This window comes from Bactrocera oleae, chromosome 3 (assembly GCF_042242935.1).
Source record: "Bactrocera oleae isolate idBacOlea1 chromosome 3, idBacOlea1, whole genome shotgun sequence".
Classification (NCBI taxonomy): domain Eukaryota; kingdom Metazoa; phylum Arthropoda; class Insecta; order Diptera; family Tephritidae; genus Bactrocera; species Bactrocera oleae.
In genome coordinates this window covers 12,270,460-12,294,055 of record NC_091537.1, presented here as the reverse complement: position 1 = coordinate 12,294,055, position 23,596 = coordinate 12,270,460, and the positions used below count along the sequence as shown (strand labels likewise).

Genomic DNA, 23,596 nt, shown 5'->3' with positions numbered 1-23,596 from the left:
CTCATCTATTTATGTTTTTAGCCACATTTGCCTCAACACCTCTAAATTGTGGCTGCTATTGCATATAGTTAGCTATAATACCCTTCACACGTACATTTCGTTAAACATAAAATGGTAAAGGGTGTCTTTTTTAGACAGGAGGTATTTGAGAAGAAATAAAACGCTTTTCTAATTTAATGTTATGGCCAAGAAGAGTTTGGCATTATGTTTTAAAAATGATTTCGGGCAGGTGACCGCCGCGGCTAACTCGAATAAATTCTAGCCAAGAGGCAGAATTTTCGCATACTTTTTGCAGCAATTGTGGCCGTATGTTAGCAATACCGTTCGAATATTCTCTTCCAAGGCTCAATCGTCGTGGGTTTGTCTGCGTAGATAAGCGACTTTACATAACCCGACAAAAAATAGTCCAACGGTGTTAAATCGCACGATCTTGGAGGCCACGCCACAAACAAACGACGCGAGATAAGCACCCTCCAATTCAGGCACGAATAAGTTAATAATCGTTGCTGTATAGAGTTCCCCATTGATTGTAATATAAATTACGGTTTAATTTTTTGTAGAAATATGGAGTAATGATTCACTCTGCCCATAGATCACACTAAATAGTGACTTTTTGAATATGTAACAGCGTCTCAACAATGAATTGTGGTTTATCCTTCCAAACACGACAATCTCTATTAACTTACTCATTCAAACAAAAACGAAGCTTCTGCGCTAAACGATCGTGCGATGTGCTTGATGGCCGTTTGGTTTTAATTCTTGTACGAATTGGATTTTGTAAACCCACAAACTCAGATCATCTCGCGAAATCTGCCATAAAGTGGATGGACTCATTCGGTTCTTCTCGTTACTCTGCTCTACATCAGCAATAACGTCTTCGGTGCGCACTGTACGGCGCTTCTGAGGATACGCATTATACACTAGAATAAACGTGGTGCGAAACCGATCCATGATCGCTCCAATTACCGACTCTGCTGCTCTAAAAAAAGTACTACCTCATTGACAACCAGACGCCTAAAAAAACACCCCTGACATTAAGTTAATATTGTACATATTAAGAGAGTGTAGTCCGGATAACCTTTTATTTAATATAAGTGAGAATTAACTAGTGATTATTAGTCCAAAAATAGTATTATTGAAGCTCGTCACTCAACTCTTACAGGTACATTTGGAGAGAAATATTGACAAAAAAAAATCCTTAAATGAATTGCAAATTACAAATGTTTAATCCAGTTTCGCATTGGTATAAATGAGACCACATATTTTTATTAGGACTTGGACTTGGAAGCAAAGTGTCATCAATTTCATTTTACTTTGCAACGCATTTCGCATGCATACCAAACGCGCCACAGTTTCTCGTGGTTAATATTTATACATACATACAGCGTGGGTGAAGACACGCTTCTTACATAAATTTTAATGACTTATAGAATTTATTATGATTACGCAGCTAGAACATAAAAATCGGCGGCAGTTCAAGTGTTATGTTCTCTTTTGACTTTTAGTGCATTTTTTATATTTATTTAACAAATTGGGTAATAAGTATGTTGCATTAAGGTAGCTCTATGAAAATAAGTTCTGCTGTCTTGAATGAAGCGAATATTACCACAGAAATTTCTGCACTGTAACTTTAAATGCAACACTACAGTTATAAAAGAAAAAAATTCTTTTAATTTGCAATTTAGTTCATAATAGACCAAAATTTTGTTAAAAAAAGGGGCAAAATATAACTTTTGTACATTTTAAGGTATATATGGATACTACAAACCGAAGGCTGTAATAATGTGCACAGGGTGCATAGTAATGCGACATGCGACATGCGACAATTAGATGAGCAAATTTGATAGAAGTTTCAATTTAAAAAGTATTGCCCACTTAAGCAAACTGAATTGGATTCTTTTAATTAGTCCACGGACACTTATCTGATCTCTCAGCTTGAAAATCAATATTAGTTAGTATGCGACTAGTAACGTAATTAATTAAAAAAAACACTAAACTCAGTGCAGTCTAATTGCAATAAGCAACGAGTGATAAATGTACAATTTCGCGCTTCTACACGCAGTTAAAAAATTCAGATGCGTGCGCGTTTACGCCGCCGTTTTATAGACTTAATTCTGAGAGCCACTCTATCTTCAGCCAACTTCTTAGGTATACAGCCATTTCGCTACAACAAAAGCAAGCGAAGAGTTAAATCCTCGAAATTACTTATTAACTATACAATCATCATCAATGTGTTCACGATTCTTCTGCTCATCTTGTCTTGGCCCACTCGAGGACGTCTAAATAGCGATATTCTGCAACGCAAGCCGTTAGTGGCGTTCGTCAATGATTTAAATTTTTAAAGCACGATTTATACGATAATACTCATTATGTGGGCGAATTGGCGTGATTCCAAGAGTCTCTTGGATTTCTATGTGAGTGCTTTCGTAATTGTTGCGAACTCAAGCGGGAACGTGAACTTTTTAACAATTACATCATATGGGAGGGTGTCCTAGCGCTGCTGCTAAACGCTGCCTTCATCAATACGGCCTATAATTTGGAGGGTCTTATATGATGGTGTTATATGATCTTTACATAGCTTTAGGTGAAACAATTTGCATTTATTTGTTGCGATAACCAATTGAGATTCCGTTGATTGAATTAAACCACGTGACCGGTTGCAGAATTTTATTTAATATGATTTTATATTTTATAAATATATTTTATTCAACTTGACTATAATGATGTATGAAATAAAAATTAACGCAGATCTATGGAATGTCGAAATCTGATCTTTAGACACGTCATAGATTACGGATGTGTAGAGTGCATATAACAGTTTATTTTCACTACTCAAAACACATACTCAAAATTCTTCCTACATATATTTAAATAAAATAATAACAATATAACTATGTAACCGATTAAGTTAGAAAACTTCAGCAATTAATTATGAGTTCATACCATATGCCCATCGATTTACTTTAAGCTCTATATACTAGATATACTATCAAAATTAGCACCACAGACGAGGGTTGCTTTATATATTTCGGAATTAGAGAACAACAATAAATATAATATCAATCATCGAAAATCGCTTTATTGTTTTTCAAAATGTTCCTTTCGACTTTCTTATTCTTTATTGCCTTTCCTATAAAACACGACACGAGCCATTTTGGAGCGATTGACAAATTGTGTGGACTCCGACGTGAACCATTTTTTTTTACAATCAAATGTTTAGGCAATATTGAATATCAGCTAGTCCCACTAATGTCAATAGTTGTCTCAATCTCATAATAGGTCACATGATGATCTTGCATTTTGCAATATCAGTTTTCGCACAGCATCATTGATGCACTGTTGCTGAGTTAATCCACGTCGAAAGTTGTAAAAATAAGCGCCAGAAAATTTTCGCGATTAAACTCCATTTTTGGCCGAGCTGAATATTTTAAATTACTGTAAACAACACAAAAGGCGCTTGAAGTCTTGAGTATTTATAACATCAAAAATAACAAACTTCACGATAAAGTTGTGAGTTGCCAGATTGCAACATCAGGGTTGCCAAGTCCCGAAATATAAAAGGCAACCCATGTACCACAAGCCAAATACACACTGTGCAAACATTCAAGCCACGACCTGGTGGGTATGTTCACTCAATTAATTATGATAGCTTCTTATCTGATAGCGTTGTACAATGGTATGGCGTACCACTTAGTTCATTTAGTAATTATTTGACCACAATTGTTTTGGATACTCGTAAGTGTACATTTTTACACCAAATGCAGTTACCCTTTGCTTTTCACGAACGAATAATGGGTCAACGGCTTCGAAAGCGCATTTCAAATGTTTTACTCAGAACAACAGTAGTGTCTTCCATCTGCTTTGGTCTGCTACCATTTTACTACAATAAGCAGCAACAACGCTTCGTCTCTTCAAAACCGTTAATAATTTATAATATCTGCATTAATGTCACATTTCTCATCATCATAGCGTTTCTTTTGCCGATATTTTCCGATTTCGATGACGCTTTTGGATCTGGCGATCCACTCGCCGAACTACTAAATCGCCTAACTGTATACATCGGTTTTGCTGGCATCCTAACAACTTGGTGGATTAATTGGACCAGCCGTCAGCGACAGCAGCAGCTGTTTAATGAGTTTGCTAAAATCGAAACCGATTACTTATATCGATATAAACATTTTACCGATGAATGTGCGACTTTCGATTATTGTGTGATTTGGAAAGTTTTCGCGACCTTTCTACAAAACTTATCGTTCTTCTACAGCACCGCGGCAGCTGATAACCCCGGCAGCTTATTCATTATATTCATTTCTCTAATGGCATTGCTTACGAATGTAATTTTCCTCGTTTCAACGCACTTCTTTCTGGCCGTATTGTTTACTTATCGTTTTATTTGGGTCTTGAATCGGCGTTTGGCAAGTATGGCCGACAACGAGGTGTCGTCACGTCAGCGTCGGCTTTTGAGCAGAGAAATCGATAACATTGCTTACATTTACACACGTTTGATTCGGCTGTGTGAGCACTATACACGCATACATCAATACCAACTGGTGCTGTTAATCGGCTCGATGACCATTTGCAATATCGAAGTGCTATTCTACATGCGCCTGCTTTGGAGCGGCAAAGTGCGCGAGTTGACTGCCTTCAATGTTTTTGCGATACTACAAATAGTTGTTGTAAATATATTAGACTTTTGGTTGACAATAACAATTTGTGAGCTGGCGTTGGTGACGTCGCAACAAACGCTGGAAATACTACGTGGATTCAATGAGAAACCCAAGTATTCGATAGACTGGGAGCGAAGCGTGAGTTGCAATTTTATTTGATACAAAATTTATTCTTGTATTTAAATTTTAATTTTTGCAGTTGGAATGCTTTGCCTTAATCTGCCGTAACACAAAGTTGCGATTTGATTTGTGCGGTTTATGTGACATCAATCACTCGAGCGGCCTCAAGGTGCTGCTGACAATGATATTATACCTTATATATTTGGTACAATATTATCATGAAAATCTATAGAAAAAGGAAAGTAACCGATGGGAAGCGTTCTTGTGGAGCTTCTTTTAGAAAATGGTATGATATCACATAAAGGTGTGATGAAAACTTCTTCGTATTTCTCTCAACTTTGCCTTTCTTGTTTTATAAAAAGTACAACGATTTAGTTTTCATATTTTTAGTAAAGTTTTCAATTTATAAAATCCTTTGACAAATTATTTTAGAAGGGCCAAGTTACTGTTATGAATACTAGTTAAGGCTGAATTTATTATTTTCGAAACTTTCCCGACTTTAGCTTTTGTGACCTCTAGCCGAAGTCATTTTTTAAAACATTAACAGAAACGTGTTGAGTCGATCCATAAGAGACGTTGTCTACTAACTTTCGGATATAAATAACGATTTCCAAGCACTATTTCTTTAACTTTTTCGATGTTATCGTAATTTACAAAAATGGGTAGATGACTCGCAATAGTCAAGTTTTCGATGACTGCCCGACCTTCACTAACTGTTTTTTCCCACTTAACTTGTGTTCGAGATAAAATAGACTCCTCAAATAATTTCTGTAACATTCTCTACTCAAGCTCATCATATACTGGGCAATAACGAGTGTTTTCTTAGACGATGATGGTAATGAGATAATACTATTTCAGAGTTGGTCTTTTTGACAGCTGTTATTTGATTTATACTCAGTTTGGTTTGCTAACTCATTAGTAACAGACATACTACGGAATAATGTTTGCGAATCGTGATTATTTATGACCAAAATAATAGTTCGATTTGGCGATACGTACAAGATGGAGCTATATGCCATACAGCCAACGAACAATCAATTGATTGAAGGAAACTTTTGGTAAGCATTATCTTAGGCTGAGATTTAATACCGCTGGTCTAATTTTTGTGGGGCTATGTGCAATTGCTTGTCTGCGCAGATAAGCCCGAGACGATTGACGCTTTGGAAGAGAATATTCGAACGGTATTGCTGACATACGTCCACAATTTTTGCAAAAAGTGGTCGCAAATTGGGCTCCTCGGCTGGAAATTATTCGAGCCATCCATTCCGGTCGTAATGGGACCGTCATTCAGTAAATTATATGCGTTATATTTATTCTTGAAAACCTCATTCCTAAAATGAACGCTTTTTATGAACTTATTAAATTTAAATTGGACAAGCAACTAGTTTATATACAATGAACTGGTATAAACAGATGTCTTAAATGAACCCAATTTTGGAGAAAATATTTACTGAATCTAACTTAACTAAACTGAAAATGACCAAGATGACAACTCTGTAATTACAATATTTATGTTAAATTAAATACATTCAACCACGATTACACGTTTACCGCATATCATTAAAACATGCAACATATATACTATACAAATACACTTCAATAATCGCATTTACGCATAGACAAGCTGAAATTCAATATTAATTTGTGTAATTAGTTTACTCATTTTGATTTACAGATTATGTATACATGTATTTCGTCAGCCATTGTGAATCATTGAAGTACTTATAACCGCCTATTAGGTGAAGAAAGCTAGTGCTAGCACTCTGTGCAACATGTTGTGCTTGAACCGTGTTGGACCGCACCAATTATCTGACAATCATTAAATATATTAATTAATTAACAGAATTCCCACGTCGCTTATTATAATTAGTCGCACGATGATTAAGCAAAATTTCTCAGCGGACTCGTATGCGTGTGATAACTGTAGTCAGTATTCAGTAGTAAAAATGCATAGAGCGCACGCCGCACGACGAAAGTTAGCACACTTTATACATTGTTATATTTTCAAAACCTCAATGCTCCTCGGTCTATTGCCATTCAAGTATAACAAGGAAAAACAAACTTTTCGGTCTTCACGAGCCGCGCTCAGCTATAGTGTCGTAATGAACACGTTGATTTTTGTTTGGGTCGTCAAAAACTGGCCGGATGTGTCGAACTATGAGCTGTTCGTTGCGAAGCCTTTGCTTTATTTCGTGCAAATCGCCGTCAGTTATCTGAATTTCGTTGGAATGGTTCTAATCTTTTGCAGTACTTGGTCTGGTAGAAAACGTCTGTTACGGCTTTTCAATGAAATTGTCACGGTAAGACAGCTATGTGATTCGAAAGTGTTTTTACGCAATTTTGACGGCAGCTTGATGGAAAAACGCATTATACTGAAGTTTTGCTCAATGCTGTTGCAAAATATTTTATACCTCAGCTCAATGATCTATTTAAGCTACAAAATGAATGCAAATTACTTTTTGGTGCTAATTTTGGCTTTGATATTGTTAAATGAAATATTTCTGATATCGAATCAGTTCTATCACAATGCGCTCTTCATCAATCATTCCATAGTGGCTGTAAATCATCGCTTGCGTTGTTTAAATACCAAACCGCAGTTGTTGCCTGCTGGTGAGATTAATGAGATTTTTGGAATATATATACACTTGATACGCTTAATTGCGCACATAATGAAAGCCTATGAACAACAGTTACTCGTCATAATCTCAGTGCGTTTGAGCGTAGTTGTGCAGAGTCTTTTCTCTGCATGCATGCACTTCGGCGGCAAAGGATTTCAGGTAGATAAAATGGAATTGCTACAGTTCTTGCAAATTATAGTGCTAACATCCTTGGACTGTTCGCTGATAATGGGTGTTTGCGAATCGATTTGGCGCGCTCAGCAACAGACAGAAGTCGAGCTGCGAAATTTCAACAAATTTCGTATTTTGCGCGTTGGTCTGGCGAGAGATGTGAGTATAAGCGTACGACGAAGTCCAGATATCACATCTATTATAATTATACGTTTGTTTTTTACATTTTCTAGCTTAACACTTTTTCCATATTTTGCGCCATACACAAGTTTCGGTTTCCATTATGTGGCTTGTTCGAGATAAATTTTGCAACTGCACGCGGACTGTCTACTTCAGTGGTGACAGCGTTAATCTGGTTGGTTCAATATGATTTCACCACAAATATGTGAGAGGCACAGTGCAAATATACATTAATATATACAAGTTGTGAAATGACTTTTAATACGTTATATTACTGTTAAAAGGAAGATGGGCAATTGAAGACGACTTTATTGTTCTTCATAATATTTTTAGTTATAGGCAATACATGGTATTTTTGCAATTCCAGATAACGTCTGGTTATAATACCTCTGACAGGTGCATTTCTTATTACGTACAAGAACATTGTCATAAGCGATCCACTTTTCATCATCAGCAAATATCCGCTTTGGGGATGCAAGTTAGGTCGACTCCGGGCATTGCATTCTGGGTATGTAGAATAGTAAAAACGACAACAATGAAACGGATGTGTGTGGATATGGTTCTAAGCCGAACTTGAAATCAGATAGAGTCCCGGGTGAATCACTGCCTGGAGGGACGGAATCGTCCTTCACGAAAGGCAGCGAAGGAACTTTCCTTTTGAAACCGAAAGAATGGTAAGCCAGTTCTCTCTCAATATCGTTGTTTTTGGGTGTTTAATCGTCGGCTGGAGCATATCGTCGTTCTCGTTAAAATATATAATAGTTTAAACTGAATAAAACCTTCCCTGCACCCATGCCCCGAGTATGAGAAGCTTCATCCTACACACCTACGAGTACAATTGAGTTAGTAATTTCACGTAATAATGAATACGGATTTTAAGCACACTTTTTTGGTGGTCTTTTACTTCGAACTTTCGAGGTATTTTACTTTCCTTAAATTTTTACTTTTTTGCGTGATACGTAATATTCGGTTTCACTCTTCAACAATGATGACCCTTAGTGTTTTTTAGCTGTTGTCCAAACCCTTTCGATAAGTTTCTCTATCGCCTATTAAGGACGATATTACTAATTCGCCCTACTGCAGTTCACACATGTTACTTATGGGGAATACCAGTTGGACCTATGCGATCGTTTACCACTTTTCTTATCGCGTATCTCAGAAAAGCAAAAAGAGCTCGTGAAATCGATTCTATACTTTAAGCTCAGTATACCAAAATTAGCACCACACACTAGGGTGTCCTTCTATATCTTGGGATTAAAGAATAGCAACCAATATTAATCATCGAAAATCGTTTTATTTCTGATTGAGGTATCTCTGAAACGTACATTCTGAACACATCAACCGACCCTTCAGGTGTCGAAAAACACGACACGAGCCTTTTTTGGAGCGATTGAAAAGTTGTTGGGATCCGATGTGAACAATTTTGTTTACAATCATATGTTCAATATTGCCATATTGAATGTGTGCTATTCCCACTTATGTCAATAGTTCTCTGATAGTTCATGATAAGTCACATAACGATCTTGTAATGTCAGTTTGCGTGCAGCATCAAAACTTTCGGAAACAATAACTGATTTTGGACCACCTTCATGAAGTTCGTCTTGGAGTGATCTAATAACTTGATTGAAAGTACCGGATAATCGATAAACACTGGTTGAAAGTTGTAAAAAATAATCGCCAGAAAATGTTCGCGATTAAACTTCATTTTTTGGCCGTGCTGAATATTTTAAATTACTGTAAACAACACAAAAAGCGTGAGTATTTATAACATCAAAACAAACTTCACAATAAATTTGTGAGTTGCCAGATTGCAACATCAGGGTTGCCAAATCCCGAAATATAAAAGGCAACCCACGTACCACAAGCCAAACACACACTGTGCAAACATTCAAGCCACGACCTGGTGGGTATGTTCACTCAATTAATTATGATAGCTTCTTATCTGATAGCGTTGTACAGTGTTATGGCGTACCACTTAGTTCATTTAGTAATTATTTGACCACAAGTGTTTTGGATATTCGTAAGTGTACATTTTTACACCAAATGCAGTTACCGTTTGCTTTTCACGAACGAATAATGGGTCAACGGCTTCGGAAGCGCATTTCAAATGGTTTACTCAGAACAACAGTTGTGTCTTCCATCTGCTTTGGTCTGCTACCATTTTACTACAATAAGCAGCAACAACGCTTCGTCTCTTCAAAACCGTTAATAATTTATAATATCTGCATTAATGTCACATTTCTCATCATCATAGCGTTTCTTTTGCCGATATTTTCCGATTTCGATGACGCTTTTGGATCTGGTGATCCACTCGCCGAACTACTAAATCGCCTAACTGTATACATCGGTTTTGCTGGCATCCTAACAACTTGGTGGATTAATTGGACCAGCCGTCAGCGGCAGCAGCAGCTGTTCAATGAGTTTGCTAAAATCGAAATCGATTACTTATATCGATATAAACATTTTACCGATGAATGTGCGACTTTCGATTATTGTGTGATTTGGAAAGTTTTCGTGACCTTTCTACAAAACTTATCGTTCTTCTACAGCACCGCGGCAGCTGATAGCCCCGGCAGCTTATTCATTATATTCATTTCTCTAATGGCATTGCTTACGAATGTAATTTTCCTCGTTTCAACACACTTCTTTCTGGCCGTATTGTTTACTTATCGTTTTATTTGGGTCTTGAATCGGCGTTTGGCAAGTACGGCCGACAACGAGGTGTCATCACGTCAGCGTCGGCTTTTGAGCAGAGAAATCGATAACATTGCTTACATTTACACACGTTTTATTCGGCTGTGTGAGCACTATACACGCATACATCAATACCAACTGGTGCTGTTAATCGATGACCATTTACAATATCGAAGTGCTATTCTACGTGCGTCTGCTTTGGAGCGGCAAAGTGCGGGAGTTGACTGCCTTCAATGTTTTTGCGATACTGCAAATAGCTGTTGTAAATATATTGGACTTTTGGTTGACAATAACAATTGGTGAGCTGGCGTTGGTTACGTCGCAACAAACGCTGGAAATACTACGTGGATTCAATGAGAAACCCAAGTATCCGATAGACTGGGAGCGAAGCGTGCAATTTTATTTAATATAAAATATATTCTTGTATTTAAATTTTAATTTTTGCAGTTGGAATGCTTTGCCTTAATCTGCCGTAACACAAAGTTGCGATTTGATTTGTGCGGTTTATGTGACATCAATCATTCGAGCGGCCTCAAGGTGCTGCTGACAATGATATTATACCTTATATATTTGGTACAATATTATCATGAAAATCTATAGGAAAGGGGAAGTAACTGATGGGAAGCGTTCTTGTGGAGCTTCTTTTAGAAAACGGTATGATATCACATAAAGGTGTGATGAAAACTTCTTCGTATTACTGGGTACAAATAATAATTCTTAACTTTGCCTTTCTTGTTTTATAAAAAATTGTTTCATTTATAAAATCCCTTAACAAATTCATTTAGAAGGGCCAAGTTACTTTTATGACTAGTATAAGTCCGAATTTATTCTTTTCGAAACTTTCCCGTATTTGCCGGTTAGATTACTAAACTCCTAATTTTTAAGTGCATTTTTTAGGTATACTTAAATAAAATACGGCCGAAAGTGACAACCCTATTAATATGAAGCACGTAAAACTCACACTTACTAGACAATTGAAATCACTTTCTCTTACTATGTTCTTCCAAGCAATGTTGCTCCTTCTCCTGAAAAATCAATGCTCATCCTTGGAGAATATATTTACTGAATCTAACTTATTTATGGTAAATTAAATACATTCAACCACGATAACACGTTTACCGCATATCACTACAACATGCAAAATATATACTATATATTTCAATAATCGCATTTACGCATAGACAAACTGACATTAAAAATTCATTTGGGTAATTAATTTACTCATTTTGATTTACGGATTCTGCATACATGTATTTTGTCAGCCATTGTGAATCATTCAGGTACTTATAACCGCCTATTTGGTGAAGAAAGCTTGTCTTAGCACTCTGTGCAACATGTTGTGTTCGAACCGTGTTGGACCGCACCAATTATCTGACAATCATTAAATATATTCATTAATTAACACAATTCCCACGTCGCTTATTATAATTAGTCGCACGATGATTAAGTAAAATTTCTCAACGGACTCGTATGCGTGTGGTAACTGTAGTCAGTATTCAGTAGTGAAAATGCATAGAGCGCACGCCGCACGAGGAAAGTTCGCACACTTTATAAATTATTATATTTTCAAAACGTCAATGCTCCTCGGGTTATTGCCATTCAAATATACAAAAGAAAAAAACACTTTTCGGTCTTCACGAGCCGCGCTCAGCTATAGTGTCGTAATGAACACGTTGATTTTTGTTTGGGTCGTCAAAAACTGGCCGGATGTGTCGAACTATGAGCTTTTCGTTGCGAAGCCTTTGCTTTATTTCGTGCAAATCGCCGTCAGTTATCTGAATTTCGTTGGAATGGTTCTAATCTTTTGCAGTACTTGGTCTGGTAGAAAACGTCTGTTGCGGCTTTTCAATGAAATTGTCTCTGTAAGACAGCTATGTGATTCGAAAGTGTTTTTACGCGAATTTGACGGCAGCTTGATGGAAAAACGCATTATACTGAAGTTTTGCTCAATGTTGTTGGAAAATATCTTATACCTCAGCTCAATGATCTATATAAGCTACAAAATGAATGCAAATTACTTTTTGGTGCTGCTTTTGAATCTAATATTGTTAAATGAAATATTTTTGATATCGAATCAGTTCTATCACAATGCGCTCTTCATCAATCATTCCATAGTGGCTGTAAATCATCGCTTGCGTTGTTTAAATACCAAGCCGCAGTTGTTGTCTGCTGGTGAGATTAATGAGATTTTCGGTATATATATGCGTTTGATGCGCTTAATCGCGCACATAATGAAAGCCTATGAACAACAATTACTCGTCATAATCTCAGTTCGTTTGAGTTTAGTTGTGCAATGTCTTTTCTTCACATGCATGCACTTCGCCGGTAAAGGATTGCAGGTAGATAAAATAGAATTGCTACATTTCGTGCAAATTATAGTGCTAAACTCCTACGACTGTTCGCTGATAATGGGTGTTTGCGAATCGATTTGGCGCGTTCAGGAACAGACGGAAGTCGAGCTTCGAAATTTCAACAATTTTCGTATTTTGCGCCTTGGTCTGGCGAGAGATGTGAGTATAAGCGTACTAGGAAGTCCAGATATCCCAGCTATTATAATTATACACTTTTTTTTTTACTTTTTCTAGCTTAACACTTTTTCCACATTTTGCGGCATACGCAAGTTTCGGTTTCCACTATGTGGCTTGTTCGAGATAAATTTTGCAACTGCACGCGGACTGTCTACTTCAGTGGTGACAGCGTTAATCTGGTTGGTTCAATATGATTTCGCCACAAATATGTGAGAGACAGAGTGCAAATATACGTTAATTTATTCAAGTTGTGAAATGACTTTTAATACGTTATATTACTGTTAAAAGGAAGATGGGCAATTGAAGACGACCTTATTGTTCTTCATAATATTCTAAGTTATAGGCAATATATGGTATTTTTGCGTTTCCAGATAACGTCTGGTTTTAATATCGTTCCACTTTTCATCACCAGCAAACATCCGTTTTTGGGATGAAAGTGAGGTCGACTCCGGGCGGGCAAGCCGAACTTGAAGTGTCCCGGGTGAATCACTGCCTATCCAGAACGAAAGACAACGAAGGAACTTTCTTTTTGAAACCGAAAGGAATGGATAAGGCTGAAGTCCGAAGCGAAATTGCCAGCTGCTGTTCGACAGCTGTTACATGACCTATTATTATTCAGTTTGGTTTGCCATTTCATAATTAACAGACATTCTATGGAACAATGTTTGCGAATCGTGATTATTTAATACCAAAATAACAATTCGATTTGGCGCTGCGTCCAGCATAGTCGCCAATTCGAGGAACCATGGATCGGTTTCGCACCACTTTTACTCTAGTGGAAAATTTGCATCCTCAAAAATGTGCTGATCTAACAGAAGACCCGAATGAGTCTATCCGCTATAGCGTGCAACAATTAGATTTGTACCCATCCACTTTATGGAACGACCATCAAGTGCGTCGCATGTTCGGGGAAAGGAAATCATTGAATCATATGATATTGCGGTGCGCAATTGCATATGGCTGCAAAAAGTGGTCGAAAATTGGGCCCCTCGGCTGGAAATAATAGGAGCCATTCATATTCTTGAAAACCACATGTCTGAAATAAACACCCTTTGTGAACTAATTAATATTAAATCGGACAAGCGCTAGTATAAATACAATAAACTGGTATAAACAGATGTCTTAAATGCCTCCCAATTTTCTCTTCTCTCTCTTTCAAATGACTTGTAGTTTTTCGATAAGTGGCTACCCCATTAATATGTAGCACGAAAAACTTACACTTACTAGATGATTGAAATCACTTTCCCCTACTATCTTCTTCCAAGCCATGTTGCTTCTTCTCCAAAAAATATCAGTGCCCATTTCAGCCTAATATATTTACTAAATCTAACTTAATTAAACTGAAAATATCACTAAAACATGCAACATATAATATATACTATAAATTTCCATAATCGCATTTACGCATAGACAAACTGACATTAAAAATTCATTTGGGTAATTAATTTACTTATTTTGATTTACAGATTATGTATACATGTATTTCGTCAGCCATTGTGAATCATTCAGGTACTTATAACCGCCTATTTGGTGAAGAAAGCTTGTGCTTGTGAAAACTCTGCTGCTTGTAAAAACTCTGTGCAACATGTTGTGCTCGAACCGTGTTGGACCGCACCAATTATCTGACATTCATTAAATATATTAATTAATTAATTGAACTCCCACGTCGGATATTATAATTAGTCGCACGATGATTAAGCAAAATTTCTCAACGGACTCGTATGCGTGTGATAACTGTAGTCAGTATTCAGTAGTGAAAATGCATAGAGCACACGTCGCACGTCGAAAGTTCGCACACTTAATACATTATTATATTCTTAAATGCTCAATACTCCTCGGACTATTGCCATTCAAGTATAACAAGGAAAAACACACCTTTCGGTCTTCACGAGCCGCGCTCAGCTATAGTGTCGTAATGAACACGCTGCTTTTTGTTTGGGTCGTTACAAATTGGCCGGATATATGGCACTCCGAGCTTTTCGTTGCGAAGCCTTTGCTTTATTTCGTACAAATCGCCGTCGGTTATCTGAATTGCGTTGGAATGGTTCTAATCTTTTGCAGTACTTGGGCTGGCAGAAAACGTCTGTTGCGGCTTTTCAATGAAATTGTCACTGTAAGACAGCTATGTGATTCGAAAGTGTTTTTACGCAATTTTGACGGCAGCATGATGGAAAAACGCATTATACTGAAGTTTTGCTCAATGTTGTTGCAAAATATTTTATACCTGAACACTTTGATCTTTATGAACAACAAAATTGATGGGAATTACTTTTTGGTGTTAATTTTGGCTCAAATATTTTTGAATGAAATATTTCTGATATCAAATCAGTTCTATCACAATGCGCTCTTCATCAATCATTCCATAGTGGCTGTAAATCATCGCTTGCGTTGTTTAAATACCAAACCGCAGTTGTTGCCTGCTGGTGAGATTAATGAGATTTTTGGAATATATATACACTTGATACGCTTAATTGCGCACATAATGAAAGCCTATGAACAACATTTACTCGTCATAATCTCAGTGCGTTTGAGCGTAGTTGTGCAATGTCTTTTCTTCACATGCATGCACTTCGGCGGTACAGGATTTCAGGTAGATAAAATCGAATTGCTACAGTTCTTGCAAATTATAGTGTTAACCTCCTTGGACTGTTCTCTGATAATTGGTGTTTGCGAATCGATTTGGCGCGCTCAGCAACAGACAGAAGTCGAGCTGCGAAATTTCAACAATTTTCGTATTTTGCGCGTTGGTCTGGCGAGAGATGTGAGTATAAGCGTACGACGAAATCTAGTTATCACAGCTATTATAATTATACGTTTGTTTTTTACTTTTTCTAGCTTAACACTTTTTCCATATTTTGCGCCATACACAAGTTTCGGTTTCCACTATGTGGCTTGTTCGAGATAAATTTTGCAACTGCACGCGGACTGTCTACTTCAGTGGTGACAGCGTTAATCTGGTTGGTTCAATATGATTTCGCCACAAATATGTGAGAGGCACAGTGCAAATATACATTAATATATTGAAGTTGTGAAATGATTTTTTATACGTTATATTACTGTTAAAAGGAAGATGGGCGATTGAAGACGACTTTATTGTTCTTCAAAATATTCTAAGTTATAGGCAATATATGGTATTTTTGCAATTCTAGATAACATCGTTATAATACCTCTGACAGGTGCATTTCTTATAGCGTACAAGAAAATTGTCATAAGCGATCCAATTTTCATCATCAGCAAACATCCGCTTTTGGGATGCACGTTAGGTCGACTCCGGGCAGTGCATTCTGAGTATGAAGAATAGTAAAACGAAACAAATGGGTGTGAATATAGGTCTAAACCGAACTTGAAATCGGACAGTGTCCCGGGTGGATCACTGCTTGTCCTCCACGAAAGGCAGCTAAGGAACTTTCCGTTTGAAACCGAAAGGATGGTATGCCAGTCAGCAGAAGCCTGGCGGCTGGATGCATAGGTAGCGCTGAGATTAAGGAATCTTTCACCCTAGAGGATATACAAAAAATTTGACGTTACTGCAATATGTCTCTCCCAAATCGCGATTGGAGGGTCATTAAGCTCGAGAAAACCGGTGAACCATAACGGCAGGTGCTGTGGTGGTCCGCTCACAAATGGTGCTATCAGTTATGGCTTTGAGCGGGTGGTTCTTAGGATCCACCTCTCTCGAGCGATCTCTCTGCGATTTCACCATTTCAAAGAAAAGTTTTCAAATATGGCGCATTGTCTTTTTGCTGATGTCCAGCTTTGACGTGTGTTCAAACTATACTAAGTTAAGCAATCCCAAAACTGTCTGAAAATGTTTTTGTACGAAATCTTATCTTTCTAATTTAACGTTAGTCAACGCCAGATAAAGATTGCTGAAGTCATCTGTTAAAAAATAATGAATTTACTTTTACTAAGCCTAATATTTTTGATATTTCTATTAGCATTATTTATTGTGTTATTATTGCATTGCGACCATTTCTATTGTTATGTACAGTAAACAATTATCTACTTAATTGCGCATACCTTATCAGATGACATATCAAACGAGTTTAACCAACTTAATAGGTCAATAAACTGGAATATATTTGTAGATAATCAATCAGTCATCCCTTATTAAATCCATCACCATGACCCATACGGACATTACTGTGCAGGTGGCAAAGCTGCAGTACGGAGTCTCACAGCATATAAGGTGACCGCGGCAACCAGTTGAAAAATGTGTAGTAAACTTTTACTGGGCTACATGCTTAATTATCATCAATAAAAAAATATTTATTATAAATAGTAAGAGCTCCCTTACCACCACACGCTGAACGTGGCTCGCTTTCGCCAACTTAACCAAAGAACTTCAGTGCTACTGTGGACTGTCCGAGTGCCTGTGCGTGCGGCGTCATGAGCTCGCGTTGGCGTATCGGTCTCGCGCGATTTTTCTACAACTCGACAATTTGGTTTTCCATTGCATTTGGCATATTACCGTTTCGTTATAATACGAAACTGCAAAGAATCTCAACATCAAAATACAGCTTGGTCTATAGTATTTGCGCTAACGTGCTGATAGTATTGGTATCCTTGGCGGCTTGGCCAAGCGACGATTTTCTGGATTTGGACTTATTGAGACACAATAAACTAATGAGTCTACTGACCAGGGTCATAATCGTATCGAATATATATACCTTAATTACGATTGTTGTGATAAATTGGCGCGAATACAAATCGGTGTTGCACATTTTCGACGAATTCGCTGCCATCGAGCGGAGCTACATTGCTAAGCATGGCGATTTAGCGCGCAGTTGCAGCACTTTCGATGCCTACATCATTTGGAAGGGTATGGCAACGCTTTTGCAAAACATATCCTTCATTGTAGTCGGTGCCAATTCAGCGGTTATAAACACGAGTGTTGCGCTTTTACTTGGCATTGCATTAACGCTGGGCACCTTGAGTTTCCTTGTCGTGCTGCACTTTTATAATTTTGTCATAACCACTTATCGTTACTTGTGGATACTGGAACAGCGCCTAAAATATTTGACCAACAAAAGAACTAAGCCGATGCGACTGAGCAAAATCACGTATGAGGTGTATGAAATAACGGGCATCTATTTGCGTTTGATGAAGTTGTGCAAACGCTTTAGCAGCGTTTATGGCCAGCAGCTGTTGACCAGTAACTTCTCTTTAATGTGTAAGAACATACAGTCGTTATATCATTTACGTGTCATTTGGAGCAACAAGGTTAACGAGTTGTCCGCTTGGGATATATTTTATACGTCACAAGCGCTGCTGATAAACCTTTTTGACTTTTGGCTCACTGTTTCGGCATGCGAATTGGCGTTGGGCATAGCGCGCGATATAGCGCAGCTGCTGAGGAGTTTTAATGATTTGGCGAAATCGGATAAGGAGCTCGATAAAAATGTTAGTTTTGTGTGGGAATAATTACTTTAATTATTTAAACAATAAAACTGTTTTAATTTTTGTGTTCGTAGTTGGAGATTCTAGCTGCCGTCTGCAGAAACAATCCGCCGCAATTTCGTTTGTGTGGCTTGATCGATTTGAATAACTTGACGGGCCTAAAAGCTTTGATGTCTATGATTGTATATCTGATATATTTAGTTCAATTAAGTTACAACGACTTTTGAAAATAAGGCTCTTCAACAAAAGCAGCTCGAATGTATATGGTATATTGTGTATGGTATATTGTATATGGTATATAGAAATAAAACCCACCTCTGCGACTTTTCTTCAAGGGATCGCCCGAATTGATTTATTTTTAACCTACTGGAAAGCTTAATCGAGATCTGTGCATCATATTTGGCATAATATTCAAATAATCTACCGAAAGTAACTCATTAGCTCTACGGTTATGACATAAGACTCTATGCATTTCTATTTTCCTAGAATAGTATACATATAAAATCTTTAAAACTTGATATAAGATATGGAACAATTTTGTAGTTATCAGGTTAGCTCTTATATTTCAACAAAAGAAGATTTTGAATGGATTGTTGGTGGCCTACAAGCAATTTCTCCGGTATTGGGTTCCACTAATTTGGGAACATTTTAAACCGTTATGTCTGGGAGACATTATGGGCCAACGTTTAGAGGGTTACATAGAATTTACCATTACTTTGTCTATTTACCTTTACTAACAGATACTTTTTAGAATGCTAATGGATCTTTCCGTATAAATTCATAGTTGATTTAAAAATAAAAACTATACTACTCCTTCTTCTTCTTCTTCTTTGGCTTTTCAAACGTGGATCGGTCTGGGACGAGAACACAAAACGTCGCCAGTTACCTATATCCGTTGCAAAGTCAAGTTAATTGTACATCTCATGTGCAGATAGCCCCCTATGCACTTTGTCCTTCTATTGAATGTGAAGGCGCCCTTGTTTCCGTTGTTCACGCATGTGTCTCAAATTGGAGGAGCTTTTCGCTGAATCATTGTATACCACGCATAAGACTTGATCTCACCAGTGCATTCGTTTGATTTTTAACCACTTAACAGATCCAAGGACCTTGCGGGGAACAGTTTTCTCGAGTGCTTCAAATGCTTTCACATCTCGGTTCGTCATCGTTCATGTTTCTGTGCCGTATGATATATTAACTGCCTACCGATCTCAAACTAGCAACTGTTGGCAAGAGTTATTCTGCGGTTGATCTTTATAGCTAGATTGTTGGTGGTATATATGCTGGTTCCGAGATAGACAAAGTTCTTCACTGTTTTTAAAGCGGCCAACAGTGACGTATTTCCCAAAACACGAGGCTGTGCGGCTTTTAGGTACCCTGTTCTGCCCTCGTTCACTATAAGACCAACCTCTTTCGCTTCTCTTTCTAGGCTGGAAAAGGCTGCGTTGACGGTAATACTACAGAGTTGCTTATATTCATAAGGCGGTTCTTTAATAACAAGTAAAATTAAATATACTACCTTCCTTAACCCGGAATAATCGATGCATTATTGTACACAAAGAATTCAGTTCGATTACTTTTCAGTAGATGCTATAAAAAGTTGCCATATTTAGCAGTAATCAAATCAAATGAAAAGTAGTAAAAAATATATATTTTACTACGAAATAAAATAGGAAAACATTTTCGAGCAAAAGTGTTAAGACGTGTCGCATTCAAGCGATAACGCCAGAGTATCAACTATTTGCCAACATTTTCGTTATATTAAAGGCAAGCGTATTAAAAGCTAAGAGAAAATACTGCCGCTCAATACTCGTAAGTGTAAATATTATTCACTGTTAATTTTACAATAAGCTTTTTGTGCCAGGAGCAAGTAAATAACACAATTGCCATTACCCACAACGTCCTTCCTGCCGCGGCACTCAACGCTTTTATTAGCCATTATTGTGTCGACCATTTTCGCTTGTCCGCCTACTCAACGGTGATGCCAGCTTGTAAGCTGAAAGCAACATAAACATGTATACAACACAATGCCAGGAAGTTGTTGCCGAGCAGCCAAGAGGCTGAATGCAAAAACACACACCTTGAACACGGTGCAAATGGAGTAGCACTCTCACCATGTAATGGAAATTCCTGTTCACTTCAATTGGCAACGACAATAAATTCGGAAATTTTACATTTTACAGCGCCAGGCGGCGGAAAGCACCGAAAGGACCGAAAGGTGAAAGGTTCACATCACGTTAGTGTAAAACATTGCCGAATGATGCGGATAGGAAGACAAAGAAGGTTAAGAAAGAAAAGAAGGCAGCGTAAATAACAGCATATCGTGTAATAATTGAAAAGAATAACTGTATAATGAAATTTGTGAGTAAGTACACTGTGGAAGGGCGAAATAAGCGCACTTATTTAACCTCATTTAAGAGCACATACCACACGCTTTACTTGTATGCTGAGAGCATATGTTTCTGCATGTCGAAAATTACGAGTTCGCTCTCAACACGAGAGCCAAAGCGAGTGCAGCAACGTCAGACTTAGAAGCTAAATTTTAGTATAGTAAGCTTGTGTAAATATAAAACAAAACGGTAAAAGTAAAAGTTTATAACAAGTTTAATTTAGAAATGCTATTCTCGTTTGAAGTCTTTATTAAAGTGCAATAGGGGATATCAACAGTTGTATTTGGGTTAGGTTATACTGGCTGGCTGCTACGTCATACATATACCTGCAGGTCCTTTGTAATCCCAGCTGGAAGTTCAGTTTAAAACGAGCCGAACTTTACGTCGTGAAGGGTTAGGACGGCAATGCCTTTTACAAAGTTTAATAGAGACTTGATATCTCATTCTGATATTTCAGCCAGTCCCTTGAACTGCGAAGTCTCTAGATATATAAGCCTAGTTCAAGATAAGACTGGACAGAAGCAGAAGAGGTGTTCAGCGTCTCTCTTTTGTCTCTTTTGACGACATTCGTGCCATTTCTGCATGTGTCATCTTTAATAAAGCCCATACTCACATGTAATGCCAGTAAATTGTGACTTGTGACTAGGCCTACAACCGTCCTGCAGTCTTTTCGAAACTGTGTAACTAAAAAGCATGCGTGTTTTCTTATCGTTCCTTTCCCCATGATCATCATATCACCCTGATCTTTTTAGTCAGGTCAGCCCTTTCACAAATTTCATTGTGTATAGTTTGTAGCGTCTTGCGTATTTTCTGAACTGGTTCGGTAGCCAAGCGCACGGCACTTTTCGTAATCTCGTTTACCGGAGCTCCCTTGTCGCCTGGAACTCAATATATAAGCTGTCGCCTTTCGATAGCCACTAAATCTACTACCTTCCTGCTTCTGAGAACATTCTCTGACGATATTTATTTATTACATTGCTTGTCCCTTGGCAATCGGCTATATATTAATAAGTCCTTTATGTTGTTTTCTGTGTTATTAGCTATCTCAGCAGTTTTGCTAACCGCAGAGACTGTTGCTTGAAGATACTGCATTATTTTGACAGCTTGAAGAGTCGCCAGAGATTTAGCTCTGCACAATAGTTTCCGGCGCCCATTCCATCAGCCAGTTTTGATCCATTTGTGTAGATGTTGAAAGCTCCGCTGGTGGGTGGCATGCTCCCGCGCACTCAAAACAAGTATTTAGTGTTACTGAAAAGTCATACTTTCTTAAAATAAAACCAATACTAATATTAGAGATAGCAATATTTTCTAAAGTCGCTGAATTAAAAAATTAGATTTTCTATTAAAACAATTGTAACTTGCCCCAACAAGAAGACTTAAAACGGCACCTCAGTTCAGATTGAGTTTTCCGGAAATTTTTTATATATAAATAAATACATCTCTGCAAACGAAGTGCCAAAGAAAGCTTCCAGAAAATGTAAGGTGAATATTTTAAATTTCAGAACACACTTAAAATAATCGCATGTCCTCGAACAGGCTTAAATTGTTAAAGTTCTAACTACTACTTGAACAGGTAAATACGCACATACGAGTACAAAACGTACGCTTGGCTTGTTCTATATTTAATCTCCGAAATAAAACATCCTACACACGATAATGTTTACAGAATTCAATTTGTTTCGCGCTTTTATTTAGTTGTGCTCAGTCAAGCCACTTTGTATGCCAACAGCGAATAGTAAATATATGCCGAATAGCATACCCTGTGAGGCATATAGGAACTGAATGTCGTAACTGCAAGTTTCAAGAAAAATTAGGAAATTAATATATTTTTCGACACACAGGAAAATAAAGACTTTAGAAAAAATCGTATATCTGTTTAGAGCCGAGATTTGAACTTAAACTTGAAGGACTCTATATTTAATGTTATATAAAATAAGTTTTATTTACAAATTATAAAATATTCTCTTAAGCTCAGTTTTTGGTTTCTGGTTGAACAAAAAACGAAAGTTTGAAATATAATATATTTAAAATGCTTGCAACAAAGTATTCGGTAAGAAAAAAGTGTTTTCCAGCTTAGTACATACAATGATTTCGTTCCTATGCGTAGTCCTATACTCACATCTATACATATATACTCACATCTATACTTTAATATGCATACGTTTCACAGAAGTTTTATTTGTAGACTTTTGTGCGAAAAGAGTTTACTTTCTGGGGTAATGTGCATTTTGTGCCAAAATTGTAGCCTCGAGCTGCTTAAGTATGCGTTGTCACGTATTTTGCCTTATTCTTTTATCATCCTTTCTGTTTGTTGCCAATTTTCGCTACAATACACACACCTCTGACGTGGTAGCGTCGAAAAAGCGGAGAAAATTGGGCGTAGCTAATGCGAGACACTCTATCTAGTTTTCGATATATTACAACACTACCACTACTACTACAGCTTACATACACTGTTTCGCATTTTTTGTAGTACTCCTCAGCCCATACTTCTGACAATTTCTTTTTTCGCACATTCATCACAACAAAATAGTTGCAAGCATTGGCAAAAAAGAAAGTGCGTATAAGTCTACAAATTATAGCAAGGGATGTTATGGACGACGGTTAATAGTACACAACGGATTGAGAATGGCTTTAATTATGCTAATGTAGTTTCGTGCATTTCCAAGAGCCTTGATTCTGAAGCAGACTTGATTATTTTATTCATTCATATTCATTATTTGCTGAGTAAGAGTATTTGATGGAAAGAGTAACGATATTAAATTCTAAGATTTCTATATTACTCTTGCAACATGTTGCTACAGAATATAATAGTTTTGTTCCCCTAACGG

The 23,596-nt window shown here is 37.3% G+C and overlaps 2 protein-coding genes and 1 pseudogene across 2 annotated transcripts; all 3 read left to right on the top strand.

The window, feature by feature from the left end:
* Nucleotides 1–2,075: 2,075 nt before the first annotated feature.
* LOC118681540 (gustatory receptor for bitter taste 22e-like) lies at nt 2,076–5,040 on the top strand. The gene is made up of 4 exons (XM_070106191.1): nt 2,076–2,308; nt 3,665–3,735; nt 3,970–4,805; nt 4,867–5,040. Exons 1-4 carry the CDS (start codon nt 2,076–2,078, stop codon nt 5,017–5,019), a joined length of 1,293 nt encoding a protein of 430 aa, XP_069962292.1. The 3' UTR covers nt 5,020–5,040.
* Nucleotides 5,041–7,228: 2,188 nt separating this feature from the next.
* On the top strand, nt 7,229–11,050 carry LOC118681541 (gustatory receptor for bitter taste 22e-like; annotated as a pseudogene).
* Nucleotides 11,051–17,604: 6,554 nt separating this feature from the next.
* LOC106615238 (gustatory receptor for bitter taste 22e-like) lies at nt 17,605–18,605 on the top strand. The gene is made up of 2 exons (XM_014231376.3): nt 17,605–18,381; nt 18,453–18,605. The coding sequence occupies exons 1-2, from the start codon at nt 17,605–17,607 to the stop codon at nt 18,603–18,605; spliced, it is 930 nt and encodes a 309-aa protein (XP_014086851.3).
* Nucleotides 18,606–23,596: the final 4,991 nt, after the last annotated feature.